This window comes from Centroberyx gerrardi, chromosome 9 (genome assembly GCF_048128805.1).
Source record: "Centroberyx gerrardi isolate f3 chromosome 9, fCenGer3.hap1.cur.20231027, whole genome shotgun sequence".
Taxonomy (NCBI): domain Eukaryota; kingdom Metazoa; phylum Chordata; class Actinopteri; order Beryciformes; family Berycidae; genus Centroberyx; species Centroberyx gerrardi.
The window spans coordinates 304,322-325,000 of record NC_136005.1 but is presented as its reverse complement, the minus strand read 5'-3'; the positions used below and the strand labels follow the sequence as shown (position 1 = coordinate 325,000).

General features: G+C 43.7%; 1 protein-coding gene across 1 annotated transcript in view; it reads right to left on the bottom strand.

Annotated features, from left to right (window-relative positions):
• grin3bb (glutamate receptor, ionotropic, N-methyl-D-aspartate 3Bb) overlaps positions 1-20,679 on the bottom strand; it is a 110,860-nt gene that overhangs the window by 9,207 nt on the left and 80,974 nt on the right. Inside the window, exons 4-6 of the mRNA XM_078285810.1 lie at positions 18,406-18,551; positions 14,282-14,397; positions 881-1,032 (exon numbers count right to left, since the gene is read on the bottom strand). Coding sequence (XP_078141936.1) covers positions 881-1,032; positions 14,282-14,397; positions 18,406-18,551 — 414 coding nt within the window. The remainder of the gene's footprint in view (positions 1-880; positions 1,033-14,281; positions 14,398-18,405; positions 18,552-20,679) is intronic.

The window sequence follows — 20,679 nt, the reverse complement described above, 5'->3', positions numbered from 1 at the left end:
GCTGCAGCGCTGCGTCGGTACGCTCAGAGTAACGAAGCCGCAGCGCCGCGTCGTTTCGCTCAGTAACGATGCAGCGCAGCTTCGTTACGCTCAGAGTAACGAAGCTGCAGCGCCGCGTCGTTTCGCTCAGAGTAACGAAGCCGCAGCGCCGCGTCGTTTCGCTCAGAGTAACGAAGCCGCAGCGCCGCGTCGTTTCGCTCAGAGTAACGAAGCCGCAGCGCCGCGTCGTTTCGCTCAGTAACGATGCAGCGCAGCTTCGTTACGCTCAGAGTAACGAAGCCGCAGCGCTGCGTCGTTACGCTCAGTAACGACGCAGCGCTGCAGCTTCGTTACTCTGAGCATAACGCAGCTGCAGCGCTGCGTCGTTTCGCTCAGAGTAACGATGCAGCGCAGCTTCGTTACGCTCAGAGTAACGAAGCTGCAGCGCTGCGTCGTTACGCTCAGAGTAACGAAGCTGCAGCGCTGCATCGTTACACTCAGAGTAACGAAGCCGCAGCGCCGCGTCGTTACGCTCAGAATAAAGCTCACGTTCAGCTGAGTAAGTCTACAGAAACAAGGTCGCATGTCGTAAGTTTCCAAGTGCTTGAGTCTACATGAATAAACAAACTCCTGCCCCATACTTCCCACCAACACAGTTAACATGTTATGTAACCAAACAATTATTTACATTCTACATTTACATTTTATTGCTTTATTGTTTTTCACTGTTTTAGTTTTTATTTGTCTTTTATCTTGTTGTATCCTATCACTATTTGCTGCTGCAACAACCTAATTTCCCCACAGGATCAATAAGGTTTCATCTGATGATCTTATCTCTCTTTCTCCCTCTCTCTCTCTCACACACACAAACACACACACAAACACACACACACACACTGACCTCGGTGACAGCGAACACCCTCTTCCCACAGGGAACCACCTTGTACCACTTGTCGTGCAGTAGGTCCATGTATCCGTCTGACTTGTACCTGCTGATGAACTCCGACACGTTGGAGGAGAGAGGAGAGTTCTGAGGAAGCCCGATCCCATAACCTGCACACACACACACACACACACACACACACACACACACAGAAACAATACACTCTTAACAAAAAGGGTTCTATACAGCACCAGCAAATAGATCTTTAGGCTTGTACCACAGCAGAACCCTTTATGGTGCTGGTTATGGTTCTTATGGTTCTATATAGAACCGCAACACTTCCTAAGAACCCTGAAGGAACCCCCTTTTCCTGGGTGTAGCATGGAAATACCTTACAGCACAGAATAGTAATACAGTGAATATTTGGTGTTTCTCCAACTTAAAGTTTCTGTAGTCGTTTATGTGCTGAGTCAGTTTCATGAAATCTTTAAAACTCCATTGAATAATTTAAAAACACATGGAACTTTCCAGTAACTGTATGGATTACAGTCACAGCTGTAGTCTGGTTACTGAGATCCTGACATGTAGAATCTGTTCCTGTCTGGTGTGACTCTGACCTTTATCAGCTGGCAGACTGACAGAACCAGCAGGACGACAGGCTGATGGGACCGCTGAGGCTGAATAATTCACTGAGCTTCCTGAAGGACAACATGGACATTTCTCACCAGTTTGGGCAGATTCTGCATCACATTTACATTTGAGTCTTTCTGCGACTCTCATCCAGACAGACCAGTAAAGTCAACAGTAGAATCAGTTTCTACTGCCGATCAACACAGACTGTACCAGACGGAGCAGTGAGTTTCTTCCTCCATCGTCTTCTGAAGGTTTGAAGCTGCAGATTGTGTTTACGGTCGCCGCCATGTTGAAAGTTTTTGGAGGCGGAGCAGCGAAAGAGAGGCAGAGGGCGGAGCCAAGGTGGAGGGGGCGGAGTTTGGGTCGTCCACAGAGCCGCAGCTCCGCCTGCTATTGGCCCGTAATCGTCGACCTGTCAATCACTAGGAAAACAACCCTGTGTTTTATCTGTTATATCTGTTAATGACAGTTATTTTGAAAATCTCCATAAGGACACACAGTAGAAGAAGTGAAATTAGCTGCTGAGACCAAAACCTCTGGTGGAGAAAATGTCTTGACTTTATATTTTATCAGAAGTTGGTTTGTGGTCCGTTGACTTCATGGAGTTGGAGGTTTGGAGGAACTGCTGCTGCTTCAGTTTGGCTTCAACATCCAGCTGATGTTTTGGACGCTTGGATTAACATTACAAGCAACCAATAGGAAGGCAGTTAAAGGTCAGACCATCATCCTTTTCCATAGTGTAAGTAGAGGTGAAGTTTAAGGTGTTTAAACCAGTCAGGAAACACAGCAAGTCAAGAAGTCTGTTAAATTCCAGTGTAATTAGTTTAAAGGTCCCATATTATGCTCTTTTTAGCTGTTTAAAACATTTCTCAGTGCTCTTTAAAATAAGGTTATGAATTCTGTTGCAAAAAAACACACAAATCCAGGCTCTGTGGGGCCTCTCCATCCTCTCTGTTTCTCCCCTCATTAACTATGCGCTGTTCTGATTGGCCGTCTGATCGGCTGGGTGAGGGGGGAGGGTGCAGATGTGGAAAAACTCCAAAACTAACATGGCAGCTCCTTGTAGAAGAAACCTCCGTGACAGAACATGTTTGAGAAGGAATCTGTCAACCGAACAAGAGGAGGCAGCTGCTGAAGTTACAGACACGTTACAGCAGGATGTCTCTGAACGGTAGGTTGAAATTTCAGTGTGTTGTTCGTACTTTCTCACCGTGCGTGTGTATGTGGTTGCGGCGGCTATGTGGACAAATTTATATCCCATAAAAACAATATCTAACGTTACCGGCCGGAGTGTCTCGCACGGTAACTGTACCGCATGGTTTGTTTGATTCATTTTTAGCCTGACGTTCACCGGTGCCGGTGGTTTGAGGTTGTCTAGTAAGCTCGTCAACACAGTAGGTGTCGGTAGCTTTTAGCTGGCTACTTGGATAGCTGCTGTAATGTTATTCCATGAAGTGTCTTACAATAGCCGTTGTACTGGCTAGCGATAGGAAACAAATCCACACCAGACATTATGTAGTTATTACGTTCAATTACATCAAATTGATGTGAAGACGCAAAAGAAGAACCCATCTTCAGGGGATACAAATATAGTCACGACACCGGCAAACATATGGTTATGTCCCATGCTGTCTAACATTTGGACATATGACTGATTAATTTATGCCAGTGTTATTCAGCTACAGCTCAACAGTTTTAGAACTGTAGCTGAAATATTCAAACATTGCATCTCATGGAGGCCTGCTGCTCATTCCCCCTGTACATAACATCTTACCTCTTTTAGAGTTGACACCTTTGTTTGTCCTGTACATTAATTTGTACAGTACTCACATCTACTCTAAATTGTCTGTGCTAAATAATAAACATATAATATAGATAAACGTAATTGTCAGTGTAATGTTCTTATAAAGCTTGCAAAATTCAATAAGTTACCCTTTCTCATTCCATAGGTTACCAGAAGAATGAATCAGCTTCAGGATCCACCTACATGCATGTGGATCATCCTGGTCTGCAGCCTGTATGTCTGAATGTGTTCTCACTACAGAATGTAATGAACATTTATAAAACAGACTATGGGCCCTTACAGCTTAGAGGTATAGAGCAGTAAGTTTCTTTTATGCATTCTGTGCATGAATTGATTTGAACATGTGACTTTGGATAATACTTTACATGACAATAAATTTGAGTAAAATAACTGTGTTGTTATACTTTATTACACATCCATGTAGAAAAAACTTTAGCACACTTAAAAGTCTTTTAGTGACAGGGGCATCGGACAAAAGTTACTGAATAAGTAATATAATCCCATACACTGTCTACACTTGCATGGTGCTTTATTACATTTCAGTCATTGAAATGTAATAAAGCACCATATAAGTGTAGACAGTGTGTGTGGGATTATATACATTTTTCCCTTTACACACCCATGTAAATTAAATGTGAAACCAATAAGTAACCACTACACTGACTGTTCATACAGAATACAATTATTTTATTGTAGAAAAAGCATAAAAAAGGCACATGTAGAAACATAACACTGCTGCAGGACCATAATGGGCTGCTGTTATGTTACAAAATCTACATCTGTGAGTTTACACAGGGGAGTGTTCCACTGTAGCATTACTGCAGTGTAGTAAAGCAGTGCAGTATCAATCACCAAAATGATTTATAATTTGATGTTTTTAGTTATCTGTTATGTATTCATGGAAAACACTCAACTACAACCTGACCTCATGCCAGATAACCAAAACAACAAAAGAAGAGACTGAGTATTCAAATGAAATATATTGACAGTATGTGTACCTTCCTCTCAGTGTCTAGCCTACAGATCCTTTGTCAGCTAGTGCCGGGGCTTTCTAGGTCTCAGGGTCAGAGTAGTGATACCAGTGTGTGTGGTGCTGTGCAGCTGTGAGCTCCCTGATGCTGCCAGCTGCGTCGGGTTCAGACTGCCTCTTGATTGAACCGAGACACGTGGCTGCAATGACGTCCTCCTTGGCTGGCCTGTCAGACTGGGCGCACGGGTCTTCTGGGATGGGGATCTTCAAAACCAGGCTCACATAAGGTGCAGGGTCCTGGAAGACTTGATCAAAGATGAGGTCCATCAACTCATCGACGTAATCTGTGGAGTAACAGAAACACAGAAGTCATCAGTTGTTCCATTACAAAAGAATATACATTGCATACTAGTGTGGCCTGACACTGGCAAGTAGCAAAATGTGCAATTTTGATTCATAAATTATTTTATACTATAGTTTATACTTTGTTATAACATTTGTATATTTATTTAATGACTGTCTGAGATGTGCTGGCCTCATAGCAGGGAATAGCAATGTTTAATGCAACCAATTATCTCAAATATTTTTTAGGATATTGCATCATGAGTAATACCTATGCCTTACAATATACTGCAATCCAGTAACATTACCACAAACTACAGCCTCAATAATTACTATGTAGTTGATTCTAAACACAGGCTCAAGAGAAATAGGACATTACAACCTCGAGAAAGGTAGCAGTTGTCTCGTTGTTCAGGTTTTATAGTTATTTTTTGCCACAACCCCAGCTGATTACAAGACTAGAGTTACCAGACTAGATGCAAAGACAGAACATGAAATGTTACATGTCATCAGCCAGTAACTTCCTTCCATTCATTTGGCATTAGGAGTGAAATGTTCGCGGAGACCAGAGTCCCCGATAAACAAAGTACTGTTCGAGTTTTGCCACGTTACAGGTGCGACTGTCTAGTAAAGAGATGTGTCCGCAAAGTGAGCCAGAGGATTAGCAGATTAGCACGCCGCTAACGGCACTAGCCCCTAACCTCGATCATAGTACGTTTGTCCTTTCGGGACCTGGTTAACTAGACGACTGTTAACTGTTGTCGTTGTGGCCAACAGGCTTCCTCGTATTCACAGGCCCGCATCAAACGCTTTCTCATCGGGACTGGAGCTAAATCACTAACGTTACCCGATGCTAATCGGACTGAAATACCATAAACTACCGTATCCATTTCTCATTCTCAAGCTACGTTAGTGGACACATCTCTCCAGACAAGGCAACTGATTTAGCAACAAAGCACCATAGACTGTATTAAAAAATAAACATGAAAACAATGTCGCAAATGGAACATAACTTTACACACGTTAGCAAAGCGGGACATGTTGTCAAGCCCAGCTGACTGTACCCAACTGTAAATATTATCACAAAGTGGCGACACTTACCGATTGCACATTTGCTGTTGGGCCACATCCAGTTGGGATAAATCCATCTTTCAGGAGCAGTTTTGATGTAAATCCTGCTTTATATTGACACTTGTTTACGAAGCCGAGGTAAAGCGGTTAGCACAAACATGCGCATTTGGACTAAGTTTACTGTAGTCAGAACGTTATCGTAAAAACAATCTTTTTATCTTCCGATGCTGGGAGGCAATGTAGAGCTTTGTGTTCATCCTTGAAGCCAACAACGCAACATTTAGCATGTTTTGCTCTTGCTTTTGATATCTTCTAAGCTGTAGTAGCGAAGTAAAACAACGGCGGCCGAAAGCGCACAGAGGAGCAGAGGGGAGTGGGAGTGGTTATCCACCTTGGAGGTCGGCGTATGCAAATTGCTCCCCTTGGGACGTCACAAGGGGAGCCAAATCAAAACGGCTTGTAGAAGCACATGTTTTCCCAGGAAGGAGGCTGGGGCAACAATGCAGAGGCATTCACTTCTCACATTATGTGGGTTGTTAGGTTGAAGGATGACTAAAGTATGTGTATGGGCAAGGAAAAACATGTTTTTCATAATATGGGACCTTTAATTATTTCATGGCATTTTGTTTGGAGACATTCCAGCATTCAGCTGACACTCTCTAGGTTTGGGTTCAGCGTCTTGCTCAGGGACACTTCAGCAGGACATGCGGCTGCTGACGGGATTGAACCTGAGACATTTGGGTTACAGGAGCGTCTCTCTAACCAAATTTTAGTTAAATCTCTTGGTATTTATTAATGTTTCACATCAAGGCGGAGTCAGATTCACTGCAAGGTGTCGAGACTTTGAACCACATGTAGGTTTAAAAATTGAAGTGGCAGCTATGTGGTGCTCAAATTATTCTTTTATTCATTACGTCACCCTGGTATTCAGAGCATGAAACAGATCTATAATAGACCGGACCTGACTGAAGCGGATCGCACTCAGCCGGACCGGACCAGACCGGACTGGCTTGGACCGGACCGGACCGGCTCCAGACTGCATGTAAAGGGTCTTGGTCTCGTCTTTGAATTGACAGCAATTTTACTCGATCTAGACTCAGTCGGACAGCCAAGACTCGGAAATGTATTTCAAGACCGTTTGAGTTCACAACTGTAGTGTCATCATAATCAGCCTCGTTAATAATCATAATCATAATCAGCCTAGTTAATAATCATAATCATAATCAGCCTCGTTAATAATCATAATCAGCCCCGTTAATAATCATAATCATAATCAGCCTCGTTAATAATCATAATCAGCCTCGTTAATAATCATAATCATAATCAGCCTCGTTAATAATCATAATCATAATCATCATAATCAGCCTCGTTCGCACCATCTGAGACTAATTTGTTTTTGGGTTTGCTGTGATTGGATGTTTACAGAAGCAGCGAATGACACAATAAAATGACACAGTTTTGCCTTCTGTCATGCAGGAATCTCATGTCCAACTGTATTTGAATTTAAACCCCTTTATGTATGTTATGCTTGCCTGTTTGACTTTGATATAAATTCTTCAACCACAGCAAAAATACAATTACGATGCAAATGGATCAATAATGCAAGTCAGGCAGAATTTAGGGACACCAACTGCCAAACTGTGTTTGTTCATTTTTAAAACTCTTGTCCAATAGACGACACAACTGGAACATCTGGAACGATTCGTCCGTTTTCACAACATTGTCCTCTCATGTACATGTTCCTCCACGTTTCCCCCCTGAAAACTGTTTTCAAAGGCACCATTATGGCACCTTGGCTTAAGCCCCGCCCCCAACAAGTGTAATTGGTTTAAGAATAAAAAACAACCCAGTGTGTTTTTTTTCCCCATCCCACAACCACAATGTGCTCTGCCAGACTGCACAGAGCTGTGGATGAAGGTCCGGCCGAGCGAGACGAAGACTGTCCCTTTAAACCCCTTCCTTTAATACCCCGTCCCTTTAAACCCCTTCCTTTATTCCATGTCCCTTTAAACCCCGTCCTTTAATACCCCGTCCCTTTAAACCCCGTCCCTTTATTCCATGTCCCTTTAAACCCCGTCCTTTAATACCCCGTCCCTTTAAACCCCGTCTTTTAATACCCCGTCCTTTAATACCCTGTCCCTTTAAACCCCGTCCTTTAATACCCCATCCCTTTAAACCCCTTCCTTTAATAGCCCGTCCCTTTAAACCCCGTCCTTTAATTCCCCGTCCCTGTAAACCCCGTCCTTTAATACCCCGTCCCTGTAAACCCCTTTCTTTAATAGCCCGTTCCTTTAAACCCCATCCTTTAATACCCCATCCCTTTAAACCCCGTCCTTTAATACCCTGTCCTTTAATACCCCGTTCCTTTAATACCCTGTCCCTGTAAACCCCGTCCTTTAATACCTCGTCCCTTTAAACCCCGTCCTTTAATACCCCGTCCCTTTAAACCCCGTCCTTTAATACCCCGTCCCTTTAAACCCCGTCCTTTAATACCCCGTCCCTGTAAACCCCTTCCTTTAATACCCTGTACCTGTAAACCCCTTCCTTTAATAGCCCGTCCCTTTAAACCCCATCCTTTAATAGCCCGTCCCTTTAAACCCCATCCTTTAATAGCCTGTCCCTTTAAACCCCGTCCTTTAATACCCTGTCCTTTAATACCCCGTCCCTTTAAACCCCGTCCTTTAATACCCTGTCCCTGTAAACCCCTTCCTTTAATACCCCGTCCCTGTAAACCCCGTCCTTTAATACCCTGTCCCTTAAGACCCCGTCCTTTAATACCCCGTCCTTTAATACCCCGTCCCTTTAAACCCTGTCTTTTAATACCCCGTCCCTTTAAACCTCATCCTTAATAGCCTGTCCCTTTAAACCCCATCCTTTAATACCCCTTCCCTGTAAACCCCGTCCATTAATACCCTGTCCTTTAATACCCCGTCCCTTTAAACCCCATCCTTTAATACCCCGTCCTTTAATACCCCGTCCCATTAAACCCCTTCCTTTAATACCCCATCCCTGTAAACCCCTTCCTTTAATACCCTGTCCCTTTAAACCCTGTCCTTTAATATCCCATCCCTGTAAACCCCGTCCTTTAATACCCCATCCCTGTAAACCCCGTCCTTTAATACCCCGTCCCTGTAACCCTGTCCTTTAATACCCCATCCCTGTAAACCCCATCCTTTAATACCCGGTCCCTTAATACCCTGTCCCTTTAAACCCCGTCCTTTAATACCCCGTCCTTTAATACCCCGTCCCTGTAACCCCGTCCTTTAATACCCGGTCCCTTAATACACCATCCCTGTAAACCCCATCCTTTAATACCCGGTCCCTTAATACCCCATCCCTGTAAACCCCGTCCTTTAATACCCCGTCCCTTTAAACCCTGTCCTTTAATATCCCATCCCTGTAAACCCCGTCCTTTAATACCCCATCCCTGTAAACCCCGTCCTTTAATACCCCGTCCCTGTAACCCTGTCCTTTAATACCCCATCCCTGTAAACCCCGTCCTTTAATACCCGGTCCCTTAATACCCTGTCCCTTTAAACCCCGTCCTTTAATACCCCGTCCTTTAATACCCCGTCCCTGTAACCCCGTCCTTTAATACCCGGTCCCTTAATACCCCATCCCTGTAAACCCCGTCCTTTAATACCCCGTCCCTTAATACCCCATCCCTGTAAACCCTGTCCTTTAATACCCCGTCCTTTAATACCCCGTCCCTGTAACCCCGTCCTTTAATACCCCATCCCTGTAACCCCGTCCTTTAATACCCCGTCCTTTAATACCCCGTCCACCCCTTCCTTTACAGATTTCCTCCTCCGGCTCGCTGCCAGTTTGAGCCGCTAGACTGTTGGTTCCATTCCAAACTTCATGTAGGCCAAGTGTGTGTGTGTGTGTATGTTTGTGGTGTGTATGTGTGTGTGTGTGTGTGTTTGTGGTGTGTGTGTGTGTGTGTGTGTGTGTGTTTGTGGCGTGTGTGTGTGTGTCATTCATAGATTTTTTGGTTTTGTGTTGTAGACGAACACACACTCTGCTGTATAAAAAAAGATAATAATAATTGTTGTTGTCTCCTACTCTTCCTCCTCTTCCTCATCCTCTTCCTCCTCCTCCTCTCCCTCCTCCTCTTCCTGCTCCTCCTCCTCTTCCTCCTCCTCTCCCTCCTCCTCCTCCTCTTCCTCTTCCTCCTCTCCCTCCTCCTCCTCCTCTTCCTCTTCCTCCTCTCCCTCCTCCTCTTCCTGCTCCTCCTCCTCTTCCTCTCCCTCCTCCTCCTCCTCTTCCTCCTCTTCCTCCTCCTCCTCTACCTCCTCCTCTTCCTGCTCCTCCTTCTCTTCCTCTTCCTCATCTTCCTCCTCCTCCTCGTCCTCCTCCTCCTCCTCCTGGTAATGCGCCTCTTTGAAGGTTTTAATAAAATTTTGTAAATGAGATTTTTGGATATTGGAGTCCTGAGATTGGAACACAGCCAAGACGTGTGTGTGTGTGTGTGTGTGTGTGTGTGTGTGTGTGTGTGTGTGTGTGTGTGTGTGTAAGGGGAATATGGGTTGTAAGAGAGAATAAATGGAAAAAGGTAAGAGCTCAGCACATCCATTGTAAAAATAAGACTGTGTGTGTGTGTGTGTGTGTGTGTGTGTGTGTGAGAGAGAGAGAGAGATGCACATCCTCTTGAAATGTGACAATAATAATCTAATTAGAGCAGAATACTTTCAGAAATTTGAATTATTAATCCCCAACTTCACTAAACTGAATGAAACTGGAGCGGGACAGGCAGCAGGTCCTGCTGGGAGTGGGACAGGCAGCAGGTCCTGCTGGGAGCGGGACAGGCAGCAGGTCTAGCTGGAGCGGGACAGGCAGCAGGTCCTGCTGGGAGCGGGACAGGCAGCAGGTCTAGCTGGAGCGGGACAGGCAGCAGGTCCTGCTGGGAGCGGGACAGGCAGCAGGTCCTGCTGGGAGCGGGACAGGCAGCAGGTCCTGCTGGGAGCGGGACAGGCAGCAGGTCCTGCTGGAGCGGGACAGGCAGCAGGTCCTGCTGGGAGCGGGACAGGCAGCAGGTCCTGCTGGAGCGGGACAGGCAGCAGGTCTAGCTGGGAGCGGGACAGGCAGCAGGTCCTGCTGGAGCGGGACAGGCAGCAGGTCCTGCTGGAGCGGGACAGGCAGCAGGTCTAGCTGGGAGCGGGACAGGCAGCAGGTCCTGCTGGAGCGGGACAGGCAGCAGGTCTAGCTGGGAGCGGGACAGGCAGCAGGTCCCGCTGGGAGCGGGACAGGCAGCAGGTCCTGCTGGGAGCGGGACAGGCAGCAGGTCTAGCTGGGAGCGGGACAGGCAGCAGGTCCCGCTGGGAGCGGGACAGGCAGCAGGTCTAGCTGGGAGCGGGACAGGCAGCAGGTCCTGCTGGAGCGGGACAGGCAGCAGGGTCAACATGTGACTGATGTCACAGAGTGAGGGACGGCCCAGAATGACCATCTTGACCTATTGTTGTATTACATTATTCTAACACTGTACTCATTGTTAATAATATTGTAATAATTTGTAGTATTATAATACTAGTACAAATACTAAATTATTATTTTAATACTGTTCTTGCTTTGTCAGTATCTTATCAGTATTCTATGATTTATTTTACTAGCAGAACTGATTCTGTCTTATTCAGTAATGTATCCTCTGTTTACTCTGTTGTTAGATCAGTTGGATCCTTTTGTTGACTGTCCTGAGACACTTTGGTAATTTTGTTGTTATGACATTCATGCCAATAAAGCAAATTGAATTGAATTGAAATTGAGAGAGAGAGAGAGAGAGAGAGAGATAGACAGATAGAGAGAGAGAGAGTTGGAGTGAAGCTGAATAATTATTCTGGACGACAGGAAGTTTAATTGAACAAAACCTCATTAGTGTTAAAGTGAGCGAGGTCAGCTGGAGGTCAGCGCTGAAAATTAGGAAACGTGAATTAAAGGAACGTTCCACCAAACTGATGAACTGAAGATAGACTGAAGACTGTTCCTCATTACAGCAGCTGGGTTTTGCATGCTGCCTGAATGTTACACTAGAGTTTAAATTAAACTGGAGTTTAAATTAAACTAGAACTGACATTAAACTAGAGTTTAAACTAAACTAGAGCTTAACCCTTTAAACTCGAATCGGCTGCCCGCGGCCTAATTTGCATTATGCTGTTTGGACACACATGTTTTTTCACTGTCTAAACGAACTGGGTAAAGTTGTAAAGTTGTATGTCAAGTTACAAGGTAAAATCTATTGAGTTGTGGATAAGGTATGTTCTAGAGATCAAATATTGCACCATTACCGTATATGTCATTGATAACGTCATCACGTTGTACCACGCCCGTGTCGCGATCTGATGGCGTCAACATGCGACGCTCGACATTCCCAAACGGCTCTTCCAAGCCGCCGAGCGCCGCTCTCAGCTGCGCCTGACCCTCCCAGCCCAGCTGAGAAGACGACTGATGACTGAGAAACATTAGCAGTGTAACCGATGTTACTAATGTTTCTCTCTCAGTCAGAGAGGCAGCAGAGAGCCGGCCGCTGTCTTCAGACATCGGTCATCCTCGTCGCCGGGTGGGAGGGGCGAGAGTGCAGAAACACCTTTGCACTCTGCTCACAAATATGAGCATATCTCAAAAACTAAAAGATGTACATAGTTCAAATAAGTGTTGAGAAATATTTTGTTCATGTTCATTACATTTACAATTGCTTTGGATAAATATGTTTGGTGTGTTTATTTAGCAACATTTGGTGAAAAAACGTCAGATTTTTGAATTCTTTTAATTTATGACAGAAATTCAATAATTTTTCCAGTTATTATGGTTTATTGATTTACATAGCCTTTTAGCTTGGTTGTGCAGATTTTAGGGATATGAAACATATTAGTATAAAGGGTATAGGAGTATAAAGGGTTAAAGGATACGGCTTTTTTATCGTCAACAAATCCTATGAAAATAACAACATCAACAATGCGTTTGCTCTCCTCCCGTTACTTTCTGACTTCCCACGTACTGTTTTTATCCGTCAACCCGGAAGTCATTGGCTCCAATTGTAAGCTAAAAACCTTTAAATACAGCTCACAAAGACATAGTTTACATTTTAAAAATCGCTAACTGTTGCCATGAAAAGTCAGGCTGTTGTAGTTATTACCAAATCAAATTCAAATGGGAACAAATTCCTCATTACGCCGGGGACTATTTTCTGTGCTACGGAACTACTTTCCCGAGATGGAAAACGTGTTTACGGTCGGCTTATTAAGTCGTTTGAGGAAAAAGTCGTCCGGCCCGGTGCATCGTGATGATGAAATATGCTGCAGAGCAGCAGCATGGCTCTGTGACGGGGTTTAATAGTTTTTAATACAATGCAGTTCTATGGCTGCTGGGACATGAGGCTGCACTGGGCACCGCTACATGGACCAGACTTGTTAGCAAAACAAATTCATCGCTGATTTTGTTATTTTCATAGGATTTGTTGACGGTAAGAAATGCATTAAAAACACCAGCCTGATCCTTTAAATTAAAGTAGAGTTCCGATCTGACCTGATCTGATCTTCCTCTTCAGTCTGAGTCTCCTTCCTTCAGGATTCAGGATTCAGGATTCAGGATTCAGGATTCAGGAAGACCGAAACCAAAACAAATGTTTCGTCCCGCTGGCCATAAACAGACTGAATCTGTTAATGTAATGTGAGCTGGTTTTCTTCTTCTCGTCACTTTATACTGTCGCACTTTTCTCCGACTGGGACTTTCTCAAACGCTTTTAATACTTCAGTATAGAGGGACTGACTCTATTCTGTTGTCTATCTATCTAGTTATTTGTTGGTTTTATTTATGTGATGTCTTTACTACATGTTGTTTAATGTGCTCTTATGAGTATTTTAAACCTGCGGCAAACCAAATTTCCCCAAGATGATAAAGTTGAAGCTGAAGTTGAAGCTGAATGACCAGTGAAGCCTGACTTGTTTCCTTTAATCTTCCCAAGGCAAAGCCCAGGAGTTCCTACTGTGAAAGTCAATACTTATAATATTTGATATTTGACTTGTACATTTTGTTTATTTTCATCATTTTCACAGTGTAGGTGGGTTTATATAGCTCCTCCCCTTTTCTCTGTCCGTGTTGTTGGGTCGAAGCGTCATCATCAACATCATCAACATGCAGCTCCAGTTCTATAAGAAGTGAGCAGGTGAAGCTTTGTTTACATATTGTTCTCTGCTGTCCTGGTAGGAGTGTGTTGGACATGCTGTGTTTCGGACTCCGTCCTGATAAACAACATAAATCTCAACACCTTGTATTTCTGCTGTCTGAAGGGTTGAGGGTTTGAATCCCACTTCTGACCAGCAGCTGGGTTCTGGTTTAGTTCCTCACGGTTCCAGACGGGACATGAGACCGTCAGCTCGGTATCTAAACTGTCGCTCAGCAGGGAAATGTGTTTTTCCTCTTATTTGTTGTGACCTTGCAGCGTCGCTGATGATGAAACATCATGAAATATATTTAAACAATTACAGATCAGAATCAAGAGGGAGTGAAATGTAGATAAAAGCCAGAAAAACAGAATACACACAACAAGAAGACACACACACACACACACACACACACACACACACACACACACACTCAGCCTTACCCTCGATGGCGAAGGGTTTCCCTACAGTCGCCAGCTTGCAGTCGGCGTCGATGGAAACTTCGTAGTCCAGCAGAGCTTTGTCCATGATGAAGGCATCGAGCTGAGGAGGATCTGTCCTTCAACACACAGCAGCAGGGTTACAGACAGACTACTGACAACTCACAACTACTGACAACTACTGACAATTGACAACTACTGACAACTACTGACAGCAACTGACAACTGACAACAACTGACAACTACTGACAGCAACTGACAACTACTGACAACTCACAACTACTGACAACTACTGACAGCAACTGACAACTGACAACAACTGACAACTGCTCACAGCAACTGTCAACTGACAACTACTGACAACTACTTACTACTACTGACAACTACTGGCAGCAACTGACAACTACTGACACACTGACGCCTCTGTTTAAATTCTCTGAAACACTTCTGATCTTCTCTTCATGGTGTTTTCACTGTGATGCTCCTGTGAGATTCCTCACTGAATTTACTGACCCTACCCTTTACTTTTTTTGTTCTCCGATGGTATTACTGAAGGATTTCCTGTTATAGCTTTTAACCAGTAGATGATGATATTTTACAGTTTAGCTGTGATATTTGTGATATCCTTCTAAAATGTATTATAGGATTACTATAGTTCTTTTTCATATGGGAACACATATTTGTGTTACTTTTTCAACACAACACAGTTTTCTGGAGAAAAACTTAGTTTTCTTTCTCTTTAGATATTTTTTTGGTACTTTTGCCTTTATTGGAGAGATCAAAGTAGAGAAAGGACAGACTAGGGGAGAGGGGTCCCGGTCCCGTCCTTCATCCTCCTGAGTCTCGGGACGCACAGAAAACATGTATGTGTTAAAATGTTTAGACAGGAGAAAGTGGAGTCGCTGTCTGGCAGAGACTGAGATCAGTCCGAGTTAAAAACACAAGGTGGCCGAGAGAAAGGAGACCAAACACTTTACTGGATGTAAAGCAACAGACACTTTCCCAAATTACACACAGACACAGACGTGTTGAAAATAACACGGCGCTTTTTATGAGTGTATCTGAATGTTAGTTTCCAAGGTTATTTAAATGTTGAGTTTCATGAAACCTGCTAAACTGCACTGAAACTCTGATACGTTTATTTACTTATTTAATGCCATTTTATTGGTCAGGCCTCATTACAGAAAAAAATCCTAAGTGTTTGTCCTATCCTATCTTAAATGTCAAAGATAGGAAACTCATGGTCATACCTTATCTTATCTTTAATGTGCTATCTCAACTTCACTTAGGAAATCATTCCTCTCTCTCTTCAATGTCTAATAGTCATATTTAACTGTTATATAATGGAATATTTTGAATTTAAGAAAGGTTCTGTACTGTCCTGTTAGGATCCCTAAATTAGGATTTTCTTAAGTTAGGACGCTTCTGTAATAACTAAATGCCTATTTGAAGTAAAGACCGGCTCAAAATCCTAAACGCAGTTAGGAAACCTTGTTCTGTAAAGGCAAAAACCTCAAATATCCCTCTGAACTGGATTTTATAGTTAGGAAGTTTCTGTAATGACCAGCAGATGTAGAATAAAATGGAAACTGAGAGCATTTTGTGTGAGTTCTGCCTGCATGTGAAACTTTAACCAAACATGTTTCATCTCCACTGAGGGAAACTGGGTCTTGAGCTAATCTCCGACAAACCGGACTGACCGAAAGACGGCCGGGACTCCATCACCATGGCAACAAAAAATCTCATCTCAATCCCTCATCCAACTTTAAGGATGCTCTCAGCCTCATTTCAGATTCCCTGAGTGGTCCTCATCAGCCTGATTACCCTTCATTTCAGACAGGGGGGGGGGGGGGGTCGGGGGGGGCAGCCGTGCCTCATGGGAAATTGTCCGGAAGGTTCAGGCCGTTCAGCCATTAATGGCCTGTCGCATCAAACAAAGGGAGAATACATCTGCACTCCGCCGAGCCGACGGCGAAAATGAAAAAAAAAAAAAAAAAAAGGCCCAAATTAGTCGCCACGCTTCCTTAGCCAACCCTGACCTTGGCTTGACTGCTGAACCAGAGAGGATTATGGGTCAGGACGGCTGTCCGGGACGTCAGGCAGCAGATTAAATCCTACACTTCAGTCTGCTGGGGTTCAAACTGCCGACTCTTCTCTTCGCAAATATTTCATACAGAAACACATTCACTCCGGCTGAAGACGCTTTAAGACTCGTCTCACGCTCGTTTCCCCTCATAAAGATCAACTAATTAGTTTCTGCCGGGTTTTTGTTTAACAGACAGACAATAGAAAACTGAGCTTGGCATTAAAACAGTTTCCTGTGGGTCTTAAGAACATTTAAAACTACAGGGGAAAAAACTGTGAGAAACTAATTACTGAGTCTTTATGAGAGCAGAGAAGAGCATGTAACGAGGTTTTGAAATGAGAGCGAATTCACACCGACCGAGTTCAACTCTGTGCCTCGGTACCTGGAGAAAGACTTTTACTTTATCTCTGCTTCCCTTCCTGCTTTTCATGTGTTTCTGAAGCCGCTCTCTGCATGACAGACTCACTGAGGCCCACAACAAACACTTCTCCCAAAGGACGAGAGACAAAGACAGACTGCATCCCGAACCCTGCCTCTCTCTCTCTCTCTTGACAGAGTGAAAAATAAAAATTCTCCTCTCTGTTCAAAGTGTTTTATCTGTTACTGCAGAGGCTACTGGCCAAAAACAGCTTTAAGATTCATTCACCTGCTGGTTACAAATGGCTGCATATCATCTCAACAGATAAGTGGAGGCAACTACAAAATAGATTCACCTACATTTTTAAAGTCTGCTTTTAATAAGAGAATTCAGTTTGAGGTGATGTTGTGCTATTCCTTCACTGATTCAGTATCTGGGTCGTGTGGCTCTGTATGAAACTCTGTTTAACTGCTTTACTTTATTTATTTCACAGCTGGCAGTCTGGCCAGTTATAGAAAGCTTTCAGGTGATGTAACCCTCCTCTGGCGGCCATGTTGGAGGTCCTCAGCTCTGAGAACAGCTGATTGTGTTTCTGTCTTGTTAACACATCTGATTAGCACACTAGCTAAGGTATCTAGTAGCAGCTAGCGTTAGCATGTTCACATTAACATATCTTTGCTGGCTAGTTAGCTAACAGTTTGTTCAGTTTAAAGGATCAGGCTGGTGTTTTTAATGCATTTCTTACCGTCAACAAATCCTATGAAAATAACAAAATCAACAAAGCGTTTGCTCTACTCTCATTACTTTCCCACTTCCCACGTTCCCTTTTTAGCCGTCAACCCGGAAGTCATTGGCTCCAATTGTAAGCTAAAAACTTTTTTTTTTTTTTTTTTTTGTTATTTTCATAGGATTTGTTGACAATAAGAAATGCATTAAAAAACACCGGCCGTATCCTTTAACTGAGCTGACTCTTCTCAAGCTACAGCTCAGTGTTTAGGAGTAGAGCCCAGGGCTAAAGACAAGACAGTTTACTGGAGATGCATGATCAAGTTTTTAGGAGCTGATTCCAATGACTGATTTCTTAACAGTGTGAATGGGCGATCATCCATCTGATCGCTGATTGAAACAATGCATTTTACCTAGACTTTGTATTAACAACGGCACATCATGTACAGCAAGCATGACTGGGCAGTTGACAGGCTGATCACCGATGACCTATTGAGAACTTTATTGGCTGATCGGCTTTATGATCGGTGGCCAATTAGGATTTAGGGTTTTGGTGCCTCCCTACAGTTTACTGCGTCACGGAAACAAATTTCCTCACCGAACTATTCACTTTTTCGTCTTTTTCAGCTAGCTCTCTGTTTCTAGCTGGTTGGTAGAGGTTTAGACTTTATTAACTAACAGACAATTCTACAGTGTTCCTCCATGATGAAGCCAGCTGGCTGGAGCAGACTGGTGATGAAACTGAAAGCCTCTATGTAACGTCTCAGAGCGATAATCGACTTCTTATATGCATCAAGAATTTAAAGAGCCAGATGGACAAAAAGAGGTGGAGCCATCGATGACATGAACGTGTTCTACTGACATGTGACATCATCAACAACGGCGGTACATTGGGACGTTTTGTGAAGACTCAGTTCCGACATCAGACTACAGACTGCAGATGAACTGTTGTCTTACTTGAGGGTGGCGACGCCCTCCGGCGTGGTCGGCTCGTTGAAGCGCCTCATGTACTCGTGCATCTCTGGAAAACTCTTCTTCATGTAATCTTCTGCGCTGCTTTCCCTGACCGTCCCGAAACGAAACCCACGGGAGGGGTGGTGCAGCTGCAGACAAGACGTCAAACACCAACGAAGAAGAAGAGGGAGAAAAATGAGGAGAGGTGGACACATACACTCTTTTTTAAATATTATTTTTAGGGGATTTCTACCTTTATTTGATAGTAGAAAGAGACAAAATAGATTCGGCCGTCGCAGTAACATGGCGGACGCACCGCATGTAAATACTCTTAACAAAAAGGGTACTATGAAAGGTTCTTTGGGCTTGCAGCATAGCAGAACCATTTCATGGTGCTACAAAGAACCCTTTTAGAAAGGTTCTCTATAGCATTTTGATCTACCAGCTTTTTATTTTAACCAATCAGAGGGTTCATTGAGTCTTTATGGTTCTATCATCAAAGTTTGGTCTGCAATCACTTTTCCTTTCCTACACATACAAAGTGTGTGTGTGTGTGTGTGTGTGTGTGTGTGTGTGTGTGTGTGTGTGTGTGTGCACTGAGGGTATGCATGGATGATGATGAGTGTAGGTGACATTTGTGTGAGTTAGGTTGAGTACAGTTCACTCTAACAGTATTATCTCACAAACAGTTGCAGCAATTATGGATTCTGATGGTAAAAAGGTGTAAAAGGTATAATGGAGCATTTTCAGATTCCTATGCTAACTTGTATGAATTGAAGCAGCCACACAGCTCTAAGCTCCTTGCTGAAGATTTCTTCTCCTCACACTCCCTGAGGTCACAGATGAGCGCAGATTATCTCTTAATGCCCCTGTAACAAGAGAGGAGGCACTGACAGAAGTAAAATCGATGCAGTCTGGGAAGGTGCCAGGGCCGGACGGCTTCAGTTGTGAATTCTACAAAGAATTTCAGTATATTCTCATAGACCTTTTATTAGCCATCCTGAATCACTCATTTGAATCAGGAATTTTATCACCAACACTTAGGGGAGCCAATATCTCTCTCATCCCAAAGAAATGTCCTGATAAATGAGCGTCCGACCGGCCTGTTGCGCTTCCAAATTCAGACCAAAAGCTGCTCTCTAAAATACTTGCATTACAGTTGGAGAAAGAGTTTCCCTTTATTATTAAGGAGGATCAAACTGGTTTTATTAGGGGTGAAGTTTGTGTGACAATATGTGGAGGTTTTGAATATCATTGATATGAAAGATCATGAAGAGTTTCTGGTGCTTTCTGTTGATGTTGAGAAGGCATCTGATCGTGTCGAATGGTCCTGTTCATTTTACGCCCTGAAGAACTTGGTCTAGTGGTCTGCTATGTGGACTGGGTCAGGCTTCTCTATAATAATCCAGCGGCTGCAGTGTTAAAACATGATCTTAGGTCTAATAATTTTCCACTTCAGCATGGGAACCGGCAGGGGAACCTTCTCAGTCCCTTGCTCTTTGTTATTGTGTTGGATCCGCTGGCTCAGGCGATACGGCAAGATCACTTTGTAGTGATGCTTCATTTAAAACTCAGGGGCGAATTCACAAAAGGATTGTGCGGCTTTTGCTGACGCTAAATCTGTGCAAATAAGACAAAAAGAAACCGTGTAATTCACAAAGCACTCGCAAAGGGTGAAATGCCCCGCTAACTGCGCTGCCACGCAAATAGCGTCTCGGTGCTCCCTGTGCTATTTGCACGTATTTAAATTAGGTAATATGCATACATTTGGCGCTAAATTGGCCCCTTTCTATGCAAATGAGCCTCATTGCAAAAACAGTCCAATTCACAAAGACCGGCGCTAATTGCCACACGCAGTTAGAGTGAAATTATTAGCGTCTTCAGAGAGTTGGTGGTAACTGAAGCGCATTTATAAGGGGTGTCACGCCCAGACTTTCCAGTGATCATGGCAGCAGTGATTGCAGCAGGCGAAGGCATCGTAACGCCAGGCATGCTCGAGCGGATATTTCCAAGGAGAATATCACTTGTTGATTTAACTGAGAATTGAATTGAATTGACCTTGCAAATGTCTCTGCAACAATTCCACCTTTGTGTGACCTAAAAAATAAAATTGTGTTAGAATTTAACACAGATTGCTTCACAAACAAAAGCAAATAAATCAGTACAACCAAACAATCAATACAACTCAATTTCTCACTCTGAAAATATTTTCACTTATCTCACTAGTCAGCACAGTGGGCTTTATTTTGTCCTAAAGATTCAGCACCATGGACAGCC